The 20733-nt window shown below is 57.4% G+C and overlaps 1 protein-coding gene across 2 annotated transcripts in view; it reads right to left on the bottom strand.

Moving 5' to 3' along the window:
* The window catches only part of RBM19 (RNA binding motif protein 19), a 90238-nt gene extending 72018 nt beyond the window's left edge, over positions 1-18220 (bottom strand). For both annotated transcript variants that reach the window (XM_080650125.1, XM_080650126.1), the window contains exons 1-16: positions 18075-18220; positions 15921-16103; positions 14886-15011; positions 14650-14688; positions 14218-14407; positions 12916-13202; positions 12240-12320; positions 11454-11532; positions 9679-9750; positions 8487-8690; positions 7403-7533; positions 6200-6321; positions 5680-5776; positions 5233-5343; positions 3126-3326; positions 1851-1980 (exon numbers count right to left, since the gene is read on the bottom strand). In XM_080650125.1, the coding sequence (XP_080506251.1) occupies positions 1851-1980; positions 3126-3326; positions 5233-5343; positions 5680-5776; positions 6200-6321; positions 7403-7533; positions 8487-8690; positions 9679-9750; positions 11454-11532; positions 12240-12320; positions 12916-13202; positions 14218-14407; positions 14650-14688; positions 14886-15011; positions 15921-16103; positions 18075-18110 (2089 nt within the window). In that variant the 5' untranslated portion in view covers positions 18111-18220. The remainder of the gene's footprint in view (positions 1-1850; positions 1981-3125; positions 3327-5232; positions 5344-5679; positions 5777-6199; positions 6322-7402; positions 7534-8486; positions 8691-9678; positions 9751-11453; positions 11533-12239; positions 12321-12915; positions 13203-14217; positions 14408-14649; positions 14689-14885; positions 15012-15920; positions 16104-18074) is intronic.
* Positions 18221-20733: the final 2513 nt, after the last annotated feature.

Genomic DNA, 20733 nt, shown 5'->3' with positions numbered 1-20733 from the left:
TAAACCTGTGTCCCAGCGCCCGCCTCCTGCCCCTGCACCCCCCTGGGCTGCGGGAAGAACTGAGGAGACAAGGGCGCCGCAGCCCTGAGATCTGCTGAGAAGAGGGGGCCTGGGAGAAACGAGAAGGGACCCAGACTCAGTCAGGAGGTGGCGCAGAGCTGGGAAAGCACGCGGCCTGGGAAACGAGAGTGATGCCAATACTAGTGTGGCTCCGGGCAACGGTCTCTTACCCACGGAGCCGCAGCATCCTTACCGAGAAAATGGAGTTAGACGCACACTTACACGTGTGCACGCACATGCACACACTCACACACCCTCTGCTCCTGGCCCCGCGTGGAGAGACAGTAGAAAGGCTAGAAAACATAAACGAGGAACTATGAAACTCAAACAGATGTTTGCCAATGAATCACCAGGAACCAGAAGAGGGAAGAAGTAAGAAAGGAGGCAGGGCTAGGCCCAGGGTGGGCAGAGGGGGGCGGGAGGGAGCTGGGGAGGCCTGGGAGAACGCGCTGCCATTGGGTTAGCACAATAAAATCCAGTCACGCATCGCCGCGTGGGGCCTCATTGTAATCAGGCGGCAGAATTTAGCCGCTCCCTCCCCTCCGCTCTGGGCGAAGGCCGCCAGCACAGACTGTTATCAGCAGCGAGCAGCTTTCCGGGGCCCCCTCCTCCGCGGAGGCCTTTATCTGGAGGTGAGGGTCTTGGTTGTGGGGAGATAAAACACACGGCCCCCTCCCTCAGGACTGGTACAGAGAGCGGAGGGCTACGCAGAGCGGGTGAACAGAAAGGCTCGTCCACGCCCCTCCTGCCCGCCTCCCTGGGGAGCCCGAGGACACGCAGGGCTGGGCTGCTGAGCCCGTGCAGGGCGGACGGGCCTGGGGAAGCTGCGGGAACAATGGGGAGAGGCCGGCTGTCAGGGAGGAGCGGGTGACAAGGAACAACGCAGGGACAGAGGGGACTGTGTACGTGACAGGTGTTAGAAAAGGAACAAAACGAGGCCCCGGCTGAGCTCTGGGGGATTCACCTGACAACAGGGCTTGGAACCAGCACAGACATGACCCCAACCTGCACTTCTTCTTTTTGCTGTTAACACTTTTTTAAAAATAGGAACAATGGATATGGTAGATTTTTTTTAATAAGCTGGTAACCCCAAAGGGGTAGAGGGAAAGGGGGAGAAATATTACTGACGGCCAAGATCTTGGCCCCTGGCTAAAAACCGTCACAGTCCTTTTAAAAACTTTTCTAAAGGCCTTTAATTCTAGGATGCGGTCACCGTCTCCAGACTAAGTGGTTCTCAACTGGGGGCTGCACTGGCCTAGGGGGCATTGGGAATACAGGGGGGTTCGGGTGATCCACCACTGGGGCGCCCCTGACCCTTCTGGTGGGTCCAGAACGTGCAGTGTCTCACCATCCTCAAGACATCTCCACAAGAGAACTGCGAGGCCCCACTGCCAATGGCACCGCTACCTCCCTTCCCTGCCTTTGCAGCTCCTGGACGCCAGAGGGCGCTGCGCCACTCCCGGACCCTCCAGAATGACTCCTCCACCAGCCACCCTGGCCCAGAAGGCATCCCCTCGGTGTGCGAAGGCTGTTTTCACTGGCTGTGTTCCGAGTCCCTAGTAACAGATTCTAAGTAGTTTATTTTCCTTACAACCTCTAATTGGCAAGCCAAAAAGCTGGCTGCCTGGAGCTGCACCCATCATGTTTATGCTCTATTTTTCTAAGAATGCGTCTATGAAATCCAAGAGTCTGAGACCCACTGGTCTTTGGGACGAATAATGAGCTTTAAACCTAATAAATGGTGCCGCCCACCCGTTTCCCTCACCGCTGTCCCAGGACTCAGCTCTCACCGGGTTCTGGCTCCGCCCGATCCTTTTCCGCAGGCTCCACCAGTGTGTCTTGGGGTTCCTCCCGCTGTGGGGCTGAGCTGGAGAAGACGCCCATGGGAGCCCACTCCAGATACAGGGGGACGTGGTGGAACTGCAGAGACAGGGGTGAGGAGGGACTCAGTGTCTCACACAGATGAAGAGCCCGAGGGTCAGAGAGTACGAGGGACTCGCCCCGGAAAGAGCCAGGAGGGGCACACAGCCCAGAACCCTCCGCCGCCTGAGGCCTGAGAACCATGGGGGCCTGCTGCAGCTCAGGGCCGGGGGAGGGGCCGAGCATGTGTGCCCCTGGGTTGCCCTGTATGAGTGGGCAGGGGGCGGGAGGAAGAACCAGGATGAGATGCAGCTCTCGTGCAGGAAGGGCAGTGGGCCTGATGGAGACCACGCTTTCTCTCCCCGCAACACGCTCTCGGCCACGCATGTGCACATACATGCGTGCGGCTGTTCTTTAAAAGGACAAACCAGACACTGACAGAGGCTTCACAGTGCTAACGTGCCTGAGAGAGAAGCTACTTGCAGTGGCTGAAAGGTGGACCCCAGACGATCCGTCCATGTCCTGACCCCCAGCACCTGTGTGACCCGATTTGGAAAAAGGGTCTTTGCAAATGTCACTAAGTGAAGGATCTGAAAGTGAGGTCATCCTGGATCCAGCCAGAAACACAGGAAAGGAAAAGGCACATGAGAAGGCAGAGGCCAGTGCAGCAGCCACCGCCATGGGCACTGGTGCCACCGGCGCTGCAGGGGTGAGGGGGGGCCTCCCTGGAGCCTCAGAGGGAGCACAGCCCTGCAACACCCCAATTTCCCACCTCCGGCCTCAGAACTGTGAGAGGACACATTTGTGTTGTTTTAAGCCACGAGGTTGGTGGTAACCTGTTAGGGCGGCCACAGGAAACTACCCCATTAATTAATATCTGTGTGTGAGTGTACGTTTGTTTTTACCAAGGACAGCAGACAGCCGCCTACAGAACTGACTTCTAAACTATGGTAGGTACAAGATCCCAAAAGCAGAAGAATGAGGTTCACGTCCGAGGGAGCAGAACGCTGAGGAGCCCGAGGCGCACGAGGCCGAGACCTCTTTCTGGAGGTTGCAGCTTCTCCATCTGTGATCTCAGTGGGGGACTCAAGCTCACAGTCAGCACAGAGCAGGTGCTTTCAGAGGGGCTCCCACGGGCCAGGCCCCTGCTAAGACCGTCGCTGCGTCCGCTCCCTTCATCCCCGGGACGCAGGTCGGCGCCCTACCTTGGAATAGGCCAGGTGGCGGAAGGCCTTGCGGGCCTCCAGCGGCTCCAGGAACTCCACGATGGCAGTGACGCCACCCTCAGGCAGCAGCACGCGGCCCAGGCTGCCAAAGCGGCCAAAGGTCTCCTGCAGCTCAGCCGCCAAGGTGCCTGCCGGCAGGTTCTTCACCAGAATCACGGTTTTGCTTCGCTCCGCAGCGGGCTGCGAGGGAGGAGATGAACATATTAGGGACAACAGGAGGGGCGGCCCTGCCACCAGCACTGATCTGTGGTTGACTCCAGACCAGGCGCCCCCCTCGGACCTCAGTCACCAGGCACTTCAAAGGCCGGCCCAGGGGACAGCACCATCTCAGGCACGTGGCTCTCTGGATAAGAGGTGGCTCTGTGGAGTGGATAAGGATGAGGGCACCAGAGTGGACCCCCTGGGTCAAATCCCCGCCCCCCCGTGGAGCCGTGGCAGATCCCGCCACTGCCCACCGCAGCCCTGTGGGACACCTGGGCGCTCCAGCCCAGGCAGCATCTGCATCCGCGGCCCACGCCCAGGGCCTTTTCCTGCAACTGCAGGCGCCTGCTGTCACATCATGGCAGGCGACAGGGGCTGGGAGCAGCCCGGGCTCCCAGGGGTTGGTGCGTCCCTGGTCCTGTGGGTGGGACAGTCCCAGGGAGGGCTCTGCAGATGTCCCCAGACCCAGCTCAGCCCTGCCGGACAAGGTGCTGTCATAAGCACGCCCTGCACTGGGCTCCTGCCCTCCCCTTGGCCTTTCTCACTGTCTGCTGCCCCAGACGACACCTGCCCTTGCCTCTGAGTCTGCTTTTGGAAGAACCCAAACCAAGACACTAGATACTTGAGATGCACTGACTTGCGCCCAGCCCCTCACTAACATACGGACCCGGGGCCATCTCTAGGGCCGGTCCGGGAGAGGGCTGCAACAGCTGCGCTCACACAGGCCAAGGGCGCACAGAGCGTAAGCGCGGTGTGAATGTCAGCAACTGTTTCATGGAAAACAATGTTGGAGGGGCATGGAGAGCCAAAAACATGTAATGGGCAAGTTCCAGGTTTGGATCATCTGAGCAGGAGTCTCAGCTCAGCCACCGACCTGGCCTGAAACCTCGGGTCAGCTGCTTTCCCCGTGGGCCTCAGTGTTCTCATCTGTGAAATGGGTTAATGGTTAACACCCATATTGTAGGCCTCACAGGGTCTCCTCATAGGGGAGGGCACATATGCAGGTGGGAAAGGCAGAGCACCCATGGGCTCTGTAGGTGCAACTCAGATTGCAAGTGTTAACGATTTGGGACATGGACTCTGGGGCCACATTCAAATCTGGCTCCACCATGAACAGCTGCGTGGCCTGGAACGAGGGCCTGCACCTCTGTGACAGTCCCCACGAGGGTTAGGAAAGTGAAACTCGGAAGGGCGCTTTGGTAAGTCCTGATAGATGCTAGCTAGTGATACAGTTACTTATCCATCCATCCACCTCCCTACCTCCTTCTCATCCATCGCCCCTACTTCCCACCCACTCAGCTATCCGCCCATCCTTCCATCCTAGCCACCTTTTAAAGTCAAGTCCAAGGCAAGAAACCTGAGGAAGTTGCTGTTTGGGAGGCGGAAGCTGAGACCAAGCCCAGGTTCCTGCCACAGTCTCTTTGTTGGACCTTTAAGTCACCCCCCGCCCTCAGGGCCTCAGTTTCCTTATCTGAGGGTGTTAAGTGCTCACTGGACCCCCGAGACTTAATCAGCCATAACCCTAAGAACCCCACCTGGTGGAGTGAGCACATGGAGGTAACCGCTCCCCTACTTGGTTCAAGGAAGGCCTACGGCTCAGATAGACAGCAGGTGCTCTTAGAAAGGAGCTGGGGGGACAGGATGTTTGGGGCCCCCTGGTCTGCATGAAGGTTACGAGGTAGCACTCTTGCATATGGCCCCTGAGACACTATCCGGTCAGATAGGCGCCTTGTCTGACCCGTGTGATTTCCTTCCTATCTTTGGAGACTAAAGTCACCCTCGACAGGCCGGATCCTCAAACCCATTGCCACGCCGCCAACCTGAACCCCAGCCCAGCTCCCGGCTCCCCATGGCCGGCGGCCGTGCCGAGCTGGTGTGCACCCACCTGGCTGAAGGAGTCCAGGCTGACCCCGTTGTCCAGGAGGAAGTGCCTCACTTCCTGCACAAGCTGGGTCTCCCCGAGGGCCACACGCACGGCCACGCTGCCCCTGGTCTCCTGTGGGAGGGGAGGAAGAGGCCCTGTTGGCTGTCGGGCAGGTAACGAGCAGCCTCCCGTGTCCCACAGCCTGTGAGGAAGGCCTAGATGGAGAGGACCCCCAATGCCCTCCCCGGCCCCACTGACCGGCTGGCTGTGGCTTTCACCTCAGGGTGGCTCCACACAACCCCGCAGGAGCCAGGGTCGAGGGGGGCTGGGTCGTGCCGGGGCTCAGGCTGCCCACGGTGCAGCAGCAGAGGCCCACTCCCAGGCGACCCAGCACGATGCCCCCTCCTTGCCCTTGGCCCCCTCACGTTTGGCCCACGGCCGGGTACATCAGAAGGGCCGCTCACTCACGTGGTCAAACACTTGGCTCTTGGTAGCGCTGTACTTCTGTGCGATGGCGTCGGCCACTGCATTCGGGCCCATGAACAGCGTGTTCCAGTTGTGAGAGCTGAGGCAGGAGAGGGACGTCAGACCGCAGAGCAATGACGGGAATATTGTTTCAGATGCGAAACCTTTGAGAAATGAGCCCTCGGCCTGCCATTCTAAACCGAAGCCTCTCTCCCCCCAACTCCCCTGGTGTGCCACCTATCCAGGGCCTGAGGACGAGGACAGCGACGATGACATGAACAACCCTCAATGTGTCAGGCACCCACTCTAGCCAGGGACTAAGCTCTGCCTGTTAACCTGTTTAGGACTCCTCACAGCACAGCACCACTATGATTCTCCCATTTTGCAGATGAGAAACGGGCTCAGCAAGGTTACAGCGAGGCTGGACCCACCACAATGAGCCAGAGCCCCGCAGCAGCTGGGGAAGAGGGGGCGAGGGCAGCGGGAGCCTGGTCAGGGCCCGAGGCTGCGCGTGCGTGAGAACCTGGAGCTGTTGGCTTTGTCTTTGGCCTCTTTCTTCTTCTTGTAAGAGGATGATCCCGGGGCGCTGGCGTCCTCGCTGGCTTCCTTCTTGACGGTGGATGGTAATACATGGAGCATCCTGCCCTAGAGGGGGCGAGGGGAAGGGGTCAGGGGGAGGGGGCAGTGCCTCCACATCCTGCCCCGGGATATAGGCCTCTCTGAGAGCAGGCGGCAGCACTGGGTGCTGAAACCCTCAGACGTGGCCTCAGGCCGAACGACCATGTGGTTACCCTCCACCCAGAATGGGGACGTGGCCACGGGACCCAGGGCCTGACAATGGGATGGAGGCCAAGTGACAGCCTCACGAGAAAGACTGGTCAGCTTGTAAGTGCCACCCACTCCCCACCCCGAGGTCAGGGCCCATCCTGCCCCTGCACACGGAGGTCTGGTCCGGAGGCACTATGCAGGCACGAATGGAAAGGGAAGAGGGGGACAGAGAGCCTGGGCTGGGGGTGCGCACTGAGCACCTTACTTAGAGGTGCTGGGAAAAAAGACAAGAGCGCCTTCCACTCTATTGTGGCCACTTAACATGACCACGCCCAACTCCTTCCTTCCTTCTCCCTCTCCCAAGTGCTATTTCTCCCCACGGAGAGCCTAGTCATTCATTCAGCAAACCCTCTGGGAGTGCCCACTAGGCGCCAGGCGCTAACAGATCAGTGGAACCAGAGCCGACCGGCCCTCAGGGCGCTGCCCTCTGGGCGGGTGTGAGGACAGCTTCCCAGGCCACTAGTGTGCTTCCTTAGCAATGTGGGGGTGTGCACACGCACGCATGCATTCATGCATGCACACACACAGCCTCTCCAGGCCACTAGTGTGCTTCCTTAGCAATGCAGGGGTGTGCACACGCACACACGTATTCATGCATGCACACACACGGCCTCTCCAGGCCACTAGTGTGCTTCCTTAGCAATGTGGGGGTGTGCACACGCACGCATGCATTCATGCATGCACACACACAGCCTCTCCAGGCCACTAGTGTGCTTCCTTAGCAATGCAGGGGTGTGCACACGCACACACGTATTCATGCATGCACACACATGGTCTCTCCAGGCCACTAGAGTGCTTCCTTAGCAATGTGGGGGTGTGCACACGCACGCACACATACACACACACGGCCTCTCCCGGCCACCTGGGCCCAGCAGCCCCATGGGCCCTGGGCAGTCACCTGGAACACCTGCCCGTCCACCTCCGCGTAGGCCTTCACCGCGTGCTCAGGGAACATGAAGGAGACGAAGGCAAAGCCCTTGGGTTTCTTGGTCAGGCTGTCGATGGGGTAATGCAGCTCGGACAGGGGGCCTGCGGACAGGAGGAGGATCAGTGTCTGGGGCCGGGATGGGCCTGCACACTCGGCACTGAGCAGATGACGGTCTTCACTGGTGAGAGCATCGGGCTGCCGCTCTGGGTCGGCCCATGGCCAGAGGCTGCAGTGAGACCACCTCAAAGGTCAAGGGTGTCCCTGACACAACCCTTCATGCATCTCTCCTGACAGTACAGGTGCTGGGCTGGGTCCTGCCTCCACCACCTATAGGTGTGGTCTTCAGGTGCCTCAGTCTTCTCATCTGTAAAGTGGCATCATCAGAGCACCTGACTCACGGGTGCTGGGAGGGTTAAAGGCATTGACACGTCAAGTGTACTAACAGCGCCTGCTCAGTACCCTGGAAGTGCTTGCAGTCTATTGATTCCCTCTCGTGTGCAGCCGGCCCTGCTATCAACTAGGGTGCTGGCCTGGGGGGAAGGATCTGTGCTCAGGACAGCAGTAACCGCAGGCTGGAAGGTTACACCAATGGCAGAGTCCTGCTCAGGGCCTCCCTGTCCCCACACGAGGCACTCAACCACGCCCCGATCCCCCACCACCCAGAGATGGCCTCCGAATAAAAGTAGGAGACCCTCCAAGGGATCTCAGAGGCATTGAGACCTCACCGTCACTTTAAATCCTAACTTCCTTCCCTTCACAGCAGTGACCTTACAACTGAATAGAGTGACCCAGCTAAACTACGGGTCTTCAAGTTCATGTTCATGTCCTATGAAATAATCACAGCAACGACTACAGTAAAAACAACCCTCGCTATCAAACACAGCATGTGCGAATTCTCACAGCAGCTCAGGGATCATCAATCCATTTCATGGATGAGGAGACTGAGACGGGAAGGGACGTCATGAGCCCAAGGTCAAGAGCTGAGAGGCAGCCTGGGACTTAAAGCCGGGGCCTGCCTGCTCTCAGCCGCGTGCTCCGGGGGAGCTGCCCCCACCGTATTTGGAGAACATCTTCTCCAGGTCCTCCTCGGTGCTGGTGTAGGGCAGGTTGCGCACGAAGAGCCTCCCCGAGTCGGCCAAGTCCTCCTCCTCCTCGTTCTCCCCGAGCGTCCGGCCCTGCCAGGGTTTGCTGCTGCTCTTCAGGGGCCCCTTGGCCACGGGGACAGTCTTTTCCCTGAACACCTCGATGTAGCGGCCACCTGCACAAGGAGAGGAGTCAGAGCTCTGGGGGGAGGCCTGGAACTTGCCAGTGACTCCTGACTGACGATTCCAAACTCGTCATCTCCACCTTCCAGATGCCAAGGCCCAGGCTCAGGCCGCAGCGCTGGCCTGACCCGAAGGCCCTTCCCCCATGTCATCCATCCTGCAAGTCAGTGTCAACCGGGGGGAGCCTGCCTGGGCCGCCTCCGTCCAGATCTGCATCCTCTGAGTTCAGGGCATGTGTCCCGGCACTGATGGCTACTCTGCCTTAGGACAGCAACACATGACGTGTGACACCCAACACCAAGGTGTCCGTCGCCCTGCCCTAGTGAACTCTTCACAAGCATCACCCGGGGCCTGATTTGACAGTGACCACTACTATCTCCTCCACATGCACACAGTAGGTGCTCAATAAACACCTACTGCCTGACTGGCTGACAAGACTGGTTTCTCTCCTTCCCTGACAGAACTTGCGTCTTCACTAGGGGCCGATGGCTGGATCTGAATCACTTGTCCATGCCAGGGTCAGGTCAAAGATCACGTCCTCGCAGACCATTCAGGCGACCTCCCAATTCAGGGACCTGCACATGCTGCCCCGTACTGTTCCCTGTACGGGAACGGCCTGCCCCACCAGGCCAGGGCTTGCTCCCTCTGCGCCTCTGGGTTTTCTCACCTTCTCGGGGTGGCCCAAGTGGACACACTCCTGTTTATAAACATGCCTCCTCCAATCCTGACTCTCCTGCTCTGCATTTTCCCACAGCACAGCCCATCGGATGCCTCCCCCTCTCTCCCCTTATGTCCATTTTCTCTACATCAGCTGCACAAGCTGTTCTGCTTGCTGCTGTCTCGCCAGTGCCCAGAGCAGTGCCTGGCACAGAGCAGACCCTCGACCAAACGTGATGGAGTAAATGAATGAATAAAGGAATGAAGGAATGAATGAACGCACCCTGCCCCACACAGAGCCAGGGCCTGTCCCCGTGTCCTTACCCATGTATTCTCTGTTGCACTTCAAAGCTTTCTTCACTTCCTCTTCGCTGCTGAAATCCACAAAGACATACCCTGAGGAAGGACAATGACAAAGGTCAAGTCCGCAGGCACGCACAGGAGTCCCCCACACTGTGCTAGGTGTTCAGGAGAAGCTGAGCAGAGAGGGGAAGAACTTCCAGCTTTGCCAATTCTCCAAAATGCAGATTCCCTCCCACTGTGGCCGAATCTCCCTTCGCAGAATTTTTAGGCTGTGAGGGGAGGGGGGGAGGGGGGAGGGGACGTCCAGCCCATGGGCCATCCAAGGCCTGCGAAATCATTGGGTCTGGCCCTGCCAGGGCATCAGGGGTGAGTTAATGAAACGTCTGACCAAATATAGCAGGCTAATTTTTAAGTCAATAATTTTGTATGGCCCATGAATGGGGTTATAAATACCCAAATGGCCCTTGGCAGAAAAAAGGTTCCCCACCCCTGGTTCAGACTCTGGGGCCTGGCTCTAAGCTGACAACACTGGGATGACGATGCTGGGATGCCCAAGCTGGGATGTCAGAGTCAGAACACAGGAGGCCTCTGTCTGACCCCTCCCAGCACGCACCCCCGCCCCCGCCCCGCCCCGTGACCCAGCTCAGCACCTGAGGGGCCATCTCCACAGCCACTCTGCCGAAGCCCAAGGCCCCAAAGTGCGCAGAAGCCAGCGCGGGGGTCTTTTCCATCCTCGGCCTGCACAGGGGGCTGAAGTCGGTCATTACTGAGCCCTCAGCGCGGGGCCAGCCTGCCACCTCGGCAGCTCTCATGGGACATCCGATTACTTCCCTGAAGCATCACACTCACAGGCCAGCTCTCTCCAGCTCCAAGGCCTCCAATATGGTTCCTCGTCCTGACACCTCAAGTGTGCCCCTCCCTTTGGTCTCTGAAGAGCCAGTCCTAACGATGGCTCGCAGGGAGTGTGAATGGGCGGTCAGCACTGTTGTAAACGCTGTTCGTACTAACTCACTGAGTCCTCACAGCTAAATGAGACACCACCACCCCATGGCTCAGATGAGGAAACTGACTCTAGGTTCTGGTCCAAGGCCCCAGGGCCGGCAAGTGGCCGAGCTGGGATCTGAAGCTGGGCAGGCTCTCCCCTGCCCTGTATCGTACCCGAACAGGTGGGCAGGGAGAGAGGGCCGCTGGCCACTGGGCCTTGCCTGGAGAGCAGGGCTGCGTGCTCAGAGGGCTGGGGAGGAGACACAGAAACCTGAAGGCAACAAGACCACCCCTAAAGCAGGTGCCCTTTCTGCCCCGGACTCTGGCCCCAGCAGCTCCTGCAGCTTCTTGCCAAGGACAGCCTGCATGCCCAGCACTGCCCAGAGGCCTCGGCGTGGTTCCTGGGAGCATAACTCTGCTGCTGCGTGTCCTGCAGCCCCAGCCGGGGCATTCCTTCCAGCATGTTCGCTGCCCAGAGTGGAAGCCTGGCAGAGGACAGTGAGGGGCAGCAGCACACATTCTTAGCAGCTCAGAGTGCTGCCTGTCGGCACAGCAAACCCTGGGCCGGGGACGTCTGTTTAAAGCAACAGGCGAGCCCATTGGCAAGAGTGGAGACAGAGAAACAGTGACAACTACGCACCAGGCTCAGGCAGGGACGAGAGGAGACCCTCGCCCGAGCAGCCTAGACAATCCACGGAGCCAGAACCACAAACAGGAACAAGAACAGCCACCCCTTAAGGGTCCCCCAACTCCACTGCCCTGACCTTCCACCTTCCCCAGCTGCCTCTGAACCCCCGACACCCAGACCTCACCTGTCTTGTTCCCGTGAGCATTCCTCACGATCCGAATGGCCACCGGTTTCAGGGGCGCCAGGAACTCCGTAACGTTTTTCTAGAAGAAGGGAAGGTTTCTCCTTTATCAACTGGTAATAAAAACGCGGCCCAAACAAAGAAACCTGGGCCAAAGTTCTGAACGCGGAAAGATTAGCAGTTTCATCCTTTCTCGTTTCTCTTTCCTCTAAATATACACACCTTTCCTCCATCACTAAATAAAACGAACTTAGAAAAAATCTGAAGAAAAGCTGGATATGAAGGATGTAAATATAAAATAGTAATGCCACCATCGGCATTTTAAGGCACCTTGTCTGACACCCCCCTCCCCCAAGTACCTTTTTATTTATTTGGGGTTAAGTCTGGCCTTTCCTGCTTCTCCTCAGTACATGCATATCTGTCCCTGCCCCTCATGGTGATGGCTCGCAGTCGCTTACGGTGCTGCTGCAGGCCGTCCCCCATACTCCCCACAGTCTCTCTACTCTGAACATGAGGGCGAGTCACACACATTTGTTAAAAATGCACTAACACAGAGTATGGATCACAAAGCCTTCAATATTGACCAGCCGCCCTTCCCTTTTTCCAGCAGAAGTATGCGCAGCCCTAGTGTGCACCATGGGTGAGGGCAGCGGGTCCTCCTCGGGCTGGTGCAGCTTTTAGCCCCCAATTCTTCCCAGCTCGTCCTCCGCTAATCCTGAGCCCCCTGTAGGAGGGGTTCCCAGCACCCCACCCTCAGCTCTGGCCCTTGTCCCAGTTAGGGGCACGCACCTCTGTGACGTTGAATGGGGCTCCACGCAGCTTCACGGTGTGGGGGGTGCTGGGTACCCGCTGGACGGCTGGTTTCTCTGTCTGAGTGATGGCAGAGAACAGAGTGGGAGTGAGTCCCTGGCACGGTGACACTGAGTGCGCAGAGGCGCGCTGCCGGGCAAGCCAGGGTGCCCGTGAGCATCCTGAGGTCAGGTGATGCTCGCCGCCCCCGACACGGGGCTCACTCTGTGCACACTGTGCAGAGCACCATCAGGCACTGCTGTCTGGTTGGGTCTTCAAAACAATCCCTCCCTGGACTTCAGCGCCCTCCCCTATGAAACCGCACGTGAAGAATGCCTGTCCCTCAGACCGTCTTAAGAGTCAATGACAAAGGATACGGCAGGCACTGGACCCGGCCCGTAGTAAGTGCTCACTTAATTGTACGTATTGTCATCGACTGTGGGCTGACACCTGTGTACACTGCCACTAAATACAAAGTATAACAGGCGGTACCCGTCAGCAGCTCACTCTCCAGTGACAGGAAACAGATTCAGACAGAAGTGCATGCACAGGTCACAGAGCAAGTGGCAGAGCTGAGATGTGTAGCCAGGTCTGGGGCCTGCAGGGTACACGGGCGAGGACATGGTGAACCCCCCACTGGCTCGCCGGACCCCCAGACACACCCCGATCCACACACCGTGGCGCTGGCCTCCTGTGGTTTCTTGGTCCCAGACAGGGTGCCCTGCTCTGGGCCTGGCCCTGTCCTCTCTTGGCCCTGCCGGACGGGGGCAGCGCAGGGGTCCTCTTCCTCAGCCTCACTGCCTTCATCACAGTTCACGGCCTCATCTTCACTCGCCTCCTCCTCCTCCTCCTCCTCCTCCTCCGAGGAAGATGGTGACTCGGCCCGCACCACCTTGGATTTCAGGTAATCCATGTCCGACAGCTCCTTCTGCACGGCTGCCTTCGGTTCAAGGCCGCCCTCCTCTGGGAAAACAGGGAGGCTGGGAGTCAGGGACAGTCCCTGGCACCGAGGGACAAGAGGCCTGGGACGGCAGGGGGCACGAGGTGCCAAGCCCACCAGGACCAGGGGCCTGTGCCACGCAGCCCTGGGGAGTCCTCTGATAAACAGTCACATGGGTGAGACGCTGCAGTGTTGAGGTTCCACGTGCCACACGTCGGGAGCTGCATGTTCCCCGCAGCAGCCCTGCCCTCATCATCCACTCTTTCAACTGCGACCTGGAGGACCTTTTGGCCTGGACTAAACGCTCCGGTGACTACCAGGTGCTCGCAGGGAGAAACCCGAGCTCCTGCCCCTCGGACGGCTGACTGCCCTCCAGCTCCCACGCTGCAGCCACCCTGAGCCATGCAGAACGCTGCTCCCTCCGCCTGCACCCCCGCCTGTCCCCTCCACGACTGTGTCCCACCAACTCCCAGCGAGTCCTTCGGACCCCAGCTTTGCACGGAAGCTGTACCATATGTAACATCCACATCGAACCCATTCTGTGCTTTAAGCCACAATGGATTCCCGTCCCTCACCCGCCACTTCCCGTCCTGGGCTGCAACTGCTCACACACCTGTCCATCCCTGCACTACATTGTGAGCGCCTCTGAGGACGGGGCTGCCCCTCACCTCGTTCCGACCTTTGTTCTCGGAACTCTCCCTTCCCCTTTCCTGCTTTCTCTCTCTGTCTTCACGTAACACATTAACTAGTGGGTGATTTCTTTACGGTGTCTTTCCCCCCACCAGATGACAGCTTCATGGGGGCAGGGTTCTTCGTCTATAGCTCGCTGCTGTATCCCCAATACCTAATGCAGTGCCTGGCACATAGTAGGTACTCAATATTTGAGTGGCTGAATGAATGAATAAGTGACCAAGATCAGTCAAGGCTGACGTACTTGTGGCTGGGATAGCCACCCCACTAGAGGGCATTTGTGCAAGCCCGCGAGAGCACAGGCCAATAGGCGTGCAGGGACCCGAGGGTGCGTGTCCATGCCCTTACCTTCTGGGTCCTCCCCAGCTCCCTCCTCACTCTCCTGGCCCGAATCGGAGTCGAAGTTCAGGTAGTCACTGGCCTGCTTGCTCTTCCCTTGCGAGGGCTCTGCGTCCAGGGCATCGTTAGCCCAAGTGGCCGCCTGTGTCCGCCTCTGGTGAACCGACAGGAACTCCTGGAACTCGGTGTCTTCCTTCAGCTGGTGGCACCGCAGCGGGAAGAGGGAAACACAGGCCAGGACGACTCAGTCAGCGCACCCCTCCTGACTCCCAGCGGGTCAGAGCACCCTCCAAGTTCATTTCCCCTGGGGCCAGCCGGGTCAGCTCTGGGAGGGCCGAGTGGACGCTTCACCGGACAAGAAGCCTAAGAAACCAGACTTGGCTCCAGGGCTCCCAGGACCCCTCCCACAGCCCACTCTTTTGGGCACCAGGACAGACTCACCTTCTCCAGCTCACTCGCTGCCTTTTTCTTCTTCTTGTCCTACAAATGGAAGGCGCAGATGGTGAGGCCCACAGGTGAAGGGCGAGGGTAGACGAAACTGAGTTGTCTTTGGAGGGCCCGCCTGCAGGAACCATGCGAGAAGGAGTCGCAGGTCACCCCTGCTCCCCTGCCCGAGCCCCCAGGGGTGACCACCCTGCTGACACCGGGTTCGAGTGCAGGAGTGGCCTTCTACGCACTTTCTTAGTTTCTGGGGGCACCGAGTCCTTGTCTTTCGGAGGCTGCTTGGCCTGGCTTGGTTTCTGGGCATGCTTGCTCCAGGCGCGCGGCTTCGTCGGGTCCCCAAACGACTTGCAGAACTCCACCTGCACGGGCGAGGGAGGGTGGTGAGGGGGGACCTGCCTCTGCGCCCAGCCCAGCCACACTTCACACCCAGGAGCTTGGGCTTTTAAAAAAGCCGCCGCCACAGCCTAGCTGAGCTGGCTGAAGCCAATTCCGCACCCTGCCCTCGCCTGGGCTTTGCCCTCTTCACAGCATTGTGGGCGTGAGCCTTTACTAGGCAGTCTTGCTGTTTTGCAAGTAGAAATACGCTGAGCCTCCCCACAGTGCGAGGGAGGAGCCGTGACTCCCCCAATTCTCAGGCCAGGAACCGAAGCACAGGGAAGTTAGTGACTTGCCCCAGATCACCCAGGTAGAAAGGGTCAAAATGGAGACTGGAAAACTTGATATCTGTACCAAGTCATTAAATGCACGTGAATGACAGAGTAGGACCTCCTCCTCCAGGAAGCTTTCCTGACTCCCCACCCACCCCCCCAGCAAGGAAAGCACCTCCTTTGTTCCTCAGCACTGACCACAGTGATTGAAAGCAGCCCCCGTCTCCCGTGGGCTGCTGGCTCCATGAGGACGGGCCAAGGGGCCACATCCGCTCTAAATCCCCTGCATCACGTAAGCGCCCATCGAGTGCTGGCTGAACAGGCGCGTGAATGAATGACATAGACCAGTGGTTCTCATTTGGGGACCGCAGTGTCACATCACCTGTGAGCTTGTTAGACATGCACATTCCTAGGCTCCCTCCCCCCGCCCCCCCCACTGAATGAGAAACTCTGGACAGGGCCCAGGAAACCAGTTTAACAAACTCTCCGGGGATCTATAGGCAGGAAAGATTGAGAAGCAGCGAGGGACGCTGAGGACATCACAGCCTGAAAGGGGACAGGGGTAGGGAGGGAAAGATCGCTTTCGACAGGCAGGCAGGGGTGAGATTCTCGCCAACTCACCGTGATCCGGGACGTGTCGACAAAACTCTTGTTGAAGTGGTTCAGTGCCCTTTGGGCCTCTTCCTCGGACTTGAAGCCGATAAAGCCGAACTTGCGGAACTTGCCGTCCTTGGTGAACTTGAGGCTACAGTCCGTCAGCGTGCCAAAGGCGGAGAACAGCTGCCGGAACCGCTCCTCCTTCATCTAGGACAGAGGGGCACCGTGAGGGAAAGTGGGGAGGTCAGAGCCCAGGGACAGAATGGAAGCTGGGATGGGAAGGGGGGCCATCCTCATCCATCAGTGAGGCATCAAGAGACACTGCCTAGCCCTGGCCAGGTGGCTCAGTTGGTTGGAGCGTCGTCCCATACACCAAAGGTTTCGGGTTCCCAGTCAGGATGTGCAGGAGGCCACCAAATGACTGATGTTTCCCTCTCATACCAATGTTTCTTTCTCTCTCTCCAAATCAATAAAAATATATCCTCGAGTGAGGATTAAAAAATAAAAGACACTGCCTAAAGCTGATGGATATGATGGATAGATCAATAATAGATATTTTAAAAGTAGACCGTTTAAGGTAAATGATGGGTGAATTAAAAATAATAAATAACACTCCCGGCCGGTGTGGCTCAGTGTTGAGCATCGACCTATGAACCAGGAGAGGAGGTTAAGGCTCAATTCCCGGTCAGGGCACATGCCTGAGTTTCGCGCTCCATTCCCAGTGGGGCGTGCAGGAGGCAGCTGATTGATGATTCTCTCTCATCAATGATGTTTCCATCTCTCTCTCCCTTCCTCTCTCTGAAGTCAATAAAAACATTTTTAAAAATAAAAAATAACCGACAGAGGAATAGATGATCTAGGTTCCTCATCTTTCATAGTGGGGGTCAGCAGATAGTCATTGGGTAAACAGGCCAAGAAATGGGGGCACATATTTGGGCAGAGAAAGAAACCTATGGGGAGTCCTAAAAATAAGCCAGAGAAGACTCCTGGAGAAAGAGGAGGGTAAGAGGGAACAAACTCTGCTTCTCAGCTTATACACTACTGTGCTGTTCAAATTTTTTAAATTGTGTCATAGCTGCCCTAGCTGGTTCAGCTCAGTGGACAGAGAATCATCCGCAGGGTCCCAGGTTCGATTCCAGTCAAGGGCACATGCCCGGGTTGCAGGCTTGATCCCCAGTAGGGGACACGCAGGGAGCAGCCAATCAGTGATTCTCTCTCATCATTGACGTTTCTATCTCTCGCCCCCTCTCCCTTCCTTTCTGAAATCAATAAAAATATATTTTAAAAAATAAAATTGTGTCATGGCCTCCCTATGCCTAATCTGTGGTGGGGAGGGGCAAGGGGGAGGTGAGGTTAAAAAATCACAGCAATAAAACAGCAATGACTTTGTGTCCTTCCTCTTTCTAGGGGGAGAGAGTCCCAAGGAGTAGAGTCAAGAGCACAGAAGACCTCCTACCAAAATGGCACATTTTGGATTTGGGGGATGAGGTGACTGGCCGCACCAGCGGTGTGGTACGTTTCCCACGCAGGAAAGGTGACAGGGAGGTAGGTGAGGATGACCCAGAGCACCTATCCTCTGACCCCACATTCACCTGCTTCTGCACTCACTTACTGGGCATATGTTTACTGAATGCCTACCACAGGTTCTGTGCTGGACTTCAGGGAAACACAGTCCAAGTATTGGGTAAATGCTTCAAAGCAGGTTTATCGGTTGTCTTAAAGTTTAAGACATAAACTTTAGTTTAAGACTTAAACTAATCAGACCTGCCCTGATGACGGGATTGGGAACCGGAGCGCAGGCCCTAAGCCTATTACTCCCCACGTGACGCCCATCAGTCCCCCGAGTGGAAAAGGGCTTTAGGTACAGAGTGTGACCCAGCCACGAGTCAACAACAACGAAATGTGACCGGACGAGAGGGACTGGGGGAGCCAGGCCGGCACAAGGTGGGGACTGGGGCCTCCCTGGGAGAAGTTGTCGGGCTGGGCGTCAGGGACCCACCGGCCGGCTGTGAAACCTTGAGCAGTTACGATCCCTCCCTCCCACTGTCAAATGGGGAAAAGCCGAGGGTCCTGCCCCAGAGGGAAAACCCCTCAATTCTCCGCAGCCGGCTTCCTACCGACCCTTGGCGCCCGACCGGCCCTAATTTCAGATCACCGGGTCCAGGCCCCTGCACTCACCCCATTCGGGAGGTTCTTCACGATCAGTCGCGACATGGCGCACGGCCCCGCGGTTCTGACTCCAGCACGGTGTACAGAGTCTCCCGCAGACCACTTTCACGCCGCAGCCCTGGGCGCCGCCATCTTTGCCGAGCCGGATTACAGTCACGTGCTCCAGGCCTGGGGCAGCCCCTTCCGGAAATGGGCGTGGCCAGACCGAGCGACCCAAGGAAGTCACACCTACGAGGGGCGGGCCTGAGCGCTTGCATTCTGCGCAGGCGCAGGCTGTCGGGCGGCACCGGAGGAGACCAACGCTAAGTCGGCAGGGGCGGCGGTGCCTACCATCGGCCGGGGATTGAGGTGGCCCCTTCGTGCAGGAGCGCAGGGCCAAGGGTTCCTGCCTCCTTTCCTATTGCACTTTAGTATCGCGTTCCAAACCTGAGGATGGGGACAGGGTTAGGGCTTCCTGCCTCTCTTTTGGAGATGGGGAAACGGAGGCTCAGAGAAGCTGCCAGGCGCCGTGAACCCATTGCTGAGCATCACCTGTGAATATCGGGATGCAGACAGGAGAAAGAAAACATCCCCATTTTGCCAGCGAGTAAACTGGGAACCCGAGGAGTGAAGCAGCGTGCTCCAAGGCGTGTGGCTCTTAAGCAGTATTAAGCAGAAGTAGTTTTAAGCGATAGGGTTACTGGGCTGCGGTAACAAATTACCGGGAATTTAGAGGCTTAAAACAACAGGAATCGCCTCTGTCACAGCTAATGGAGGCCAGAGCTCCAAATTCAAGGTGTCGGCCTGGAAGGCTCGAGGGGCGGGCCTTTCTGCCTCTTGCGGCCCCTGGTGGCTTCAGGTGCTCCTTGTAACGACACTCCACCGAGCCAGACCCATCTGCCTCTTTCCTCTGCTTAGGACAGTGCCATTGGGTTAGGGCCCATCTGAAATCTAGACCAAGCATGTCAAACTCGCGGCCTGCGGGCGGCATGCCTCGTTTAGAAAAAAAAGGCAGATTGTCTATCCAGACCAAACATCCTACACATGGGAAAAAATACCCTCAGGCTCAGAGAAGATGACCTCAGGGGTCACTGTGCTTCAAGTCCCTTGTTTATGCAACAGGTATGTATTGATCTGGGTGCCAGTGCCCTTTAGTGAAATGCCCATCAGGGCTTTGTTTTGGGAAATCTGACCGGAGTCAAGACCGGAGGAGCGGGCTTTCCGGAGCAGCTCCGAGAGCTTGGCCTTTTAGGAGAGGGCAAGTGTGGGCTGCCCGCCAGTCCTGGTTTTGGACTCTTTTATTTCATTATTTTCACAAAGTGCCTTTTTTAAAATGCACAACTACACATAGCCTTCCCTAAGGAGATTCACAAATCAGAGGTGTTAAAACGAAAGGCTCTTGACCAACCCATACGCTTCAACACCGAGCCAAGAAAATATGGTCGCCACATGTCAGGGAAGGAGGGGCCATTCCCGGGCTATATATCCGAGCATTTAATAAACAGCCACGGGATAGGGTTATTATTAGCCTCTTCACTCTCCTGACTTCCTGTTTGGTCTCCTGACTCCTCTTCTCTCCCAGCAAATATGATCCAGGGCACCTGGAGCACGAAGGGCTGGCCTCCGTGATTACACCTGGGGGTTAAACACCACAACAAATCAGCCAGGTCTGAGCCAGCCCCCCCATGGCTGCCTTCACCCCTGAGGCTGTGAGAGGTCGTGTCTGGACCTGAGGGAATTAACTGCCTGCCAGGGAAAGGCCAGCAGTGAGGAGAGAGCTTGGAAGGGGTTGGGAGAGGCAGGAGGCAGGGAGGGAGGGGGGACCCAGAACTCAATATTCTCCACATGAGAAGTTTAATTATGGGGAAACATCAGACACACACAGTGGAGGAACATCCTAAAACAAAAACAAACAAACAAAAAGCCCTGATCAGAACTCTTCAAAAATATGACGTTCGCTCTGGCCAGGGAGCTCAGTTGGTTAGAGTGTTGTCCTGATACACCAAGGTTGGGGGTTTGATCCCCAGGCAGGGCATATACAGGAACCAACCATTGAACGCATGAATGGGTGGGACGGTACATCTCTCTCCCTTGCTGTGGGTTAACCTGATATTTCTGCATGATTAGATTCGGGTTAAGATGTCAACTTGCCCCAAGTGGGTGACGGTACCTCTGATGGTTAAGGAGCTGTCTGCCAGGTCCCTTTTCCGGCCAAGTCCTTTGTCATTACTAAGTCCCGTGTGGGTGTAAGAAGGCCTTGTTAGAAAGGCTCGGAGACCATGTCAGCTTTCATGGGAGTAGACAGGTCCTGGGGCCATGGTCTTCCTAGCTGTCTTCTTTCCTTCACAGGGAAATGGAGGCCCAGAGAGAAGACACTTGCTTAAGATCACACAGTAGAGACCAAGGTCAGGTTCAAGGGGGCTGCTCCTCTCTGCCTGTGGTCACCCCCAGGAGTCAGGAAGTAGGGGTAGCTACGTGGTGCTGGAGACCGCTGACCGGGGGGTTTCCACCTCCCACCTTGAATGGGGCCCCAGCAGCCCCTCAGAGGGCAGGCGTGCACCGGCCTCAGCCACACCTGCACGGACGTCAGGCGGCTCACCTGTGGCAGGTGGTGGCTGAACCTTGCCCCTCCCCGCCAGGCCCTGCAGGGCACTGAACATCAGAGAAGTGGGGCCCCTCCTGCTCTTGG

The sequence above is a fragment of the Plecotus auritus genome, assembly GCF_963455305.1.
Source record: "Plecotus auritus genome assembly, chromosome: 13".
In the NCBI taxonomy this organism is placed as follows: Eukaryota; Metazoa; Chordata; class Mammalia; order Chiroptera; family Vespertilionidae; genus Plecotus; species Plecotus auritus.
Note: the sequence above shows the minus strand (reverse complement) of the source record. Positions and strands in the feature narration are given on the sequence as shown.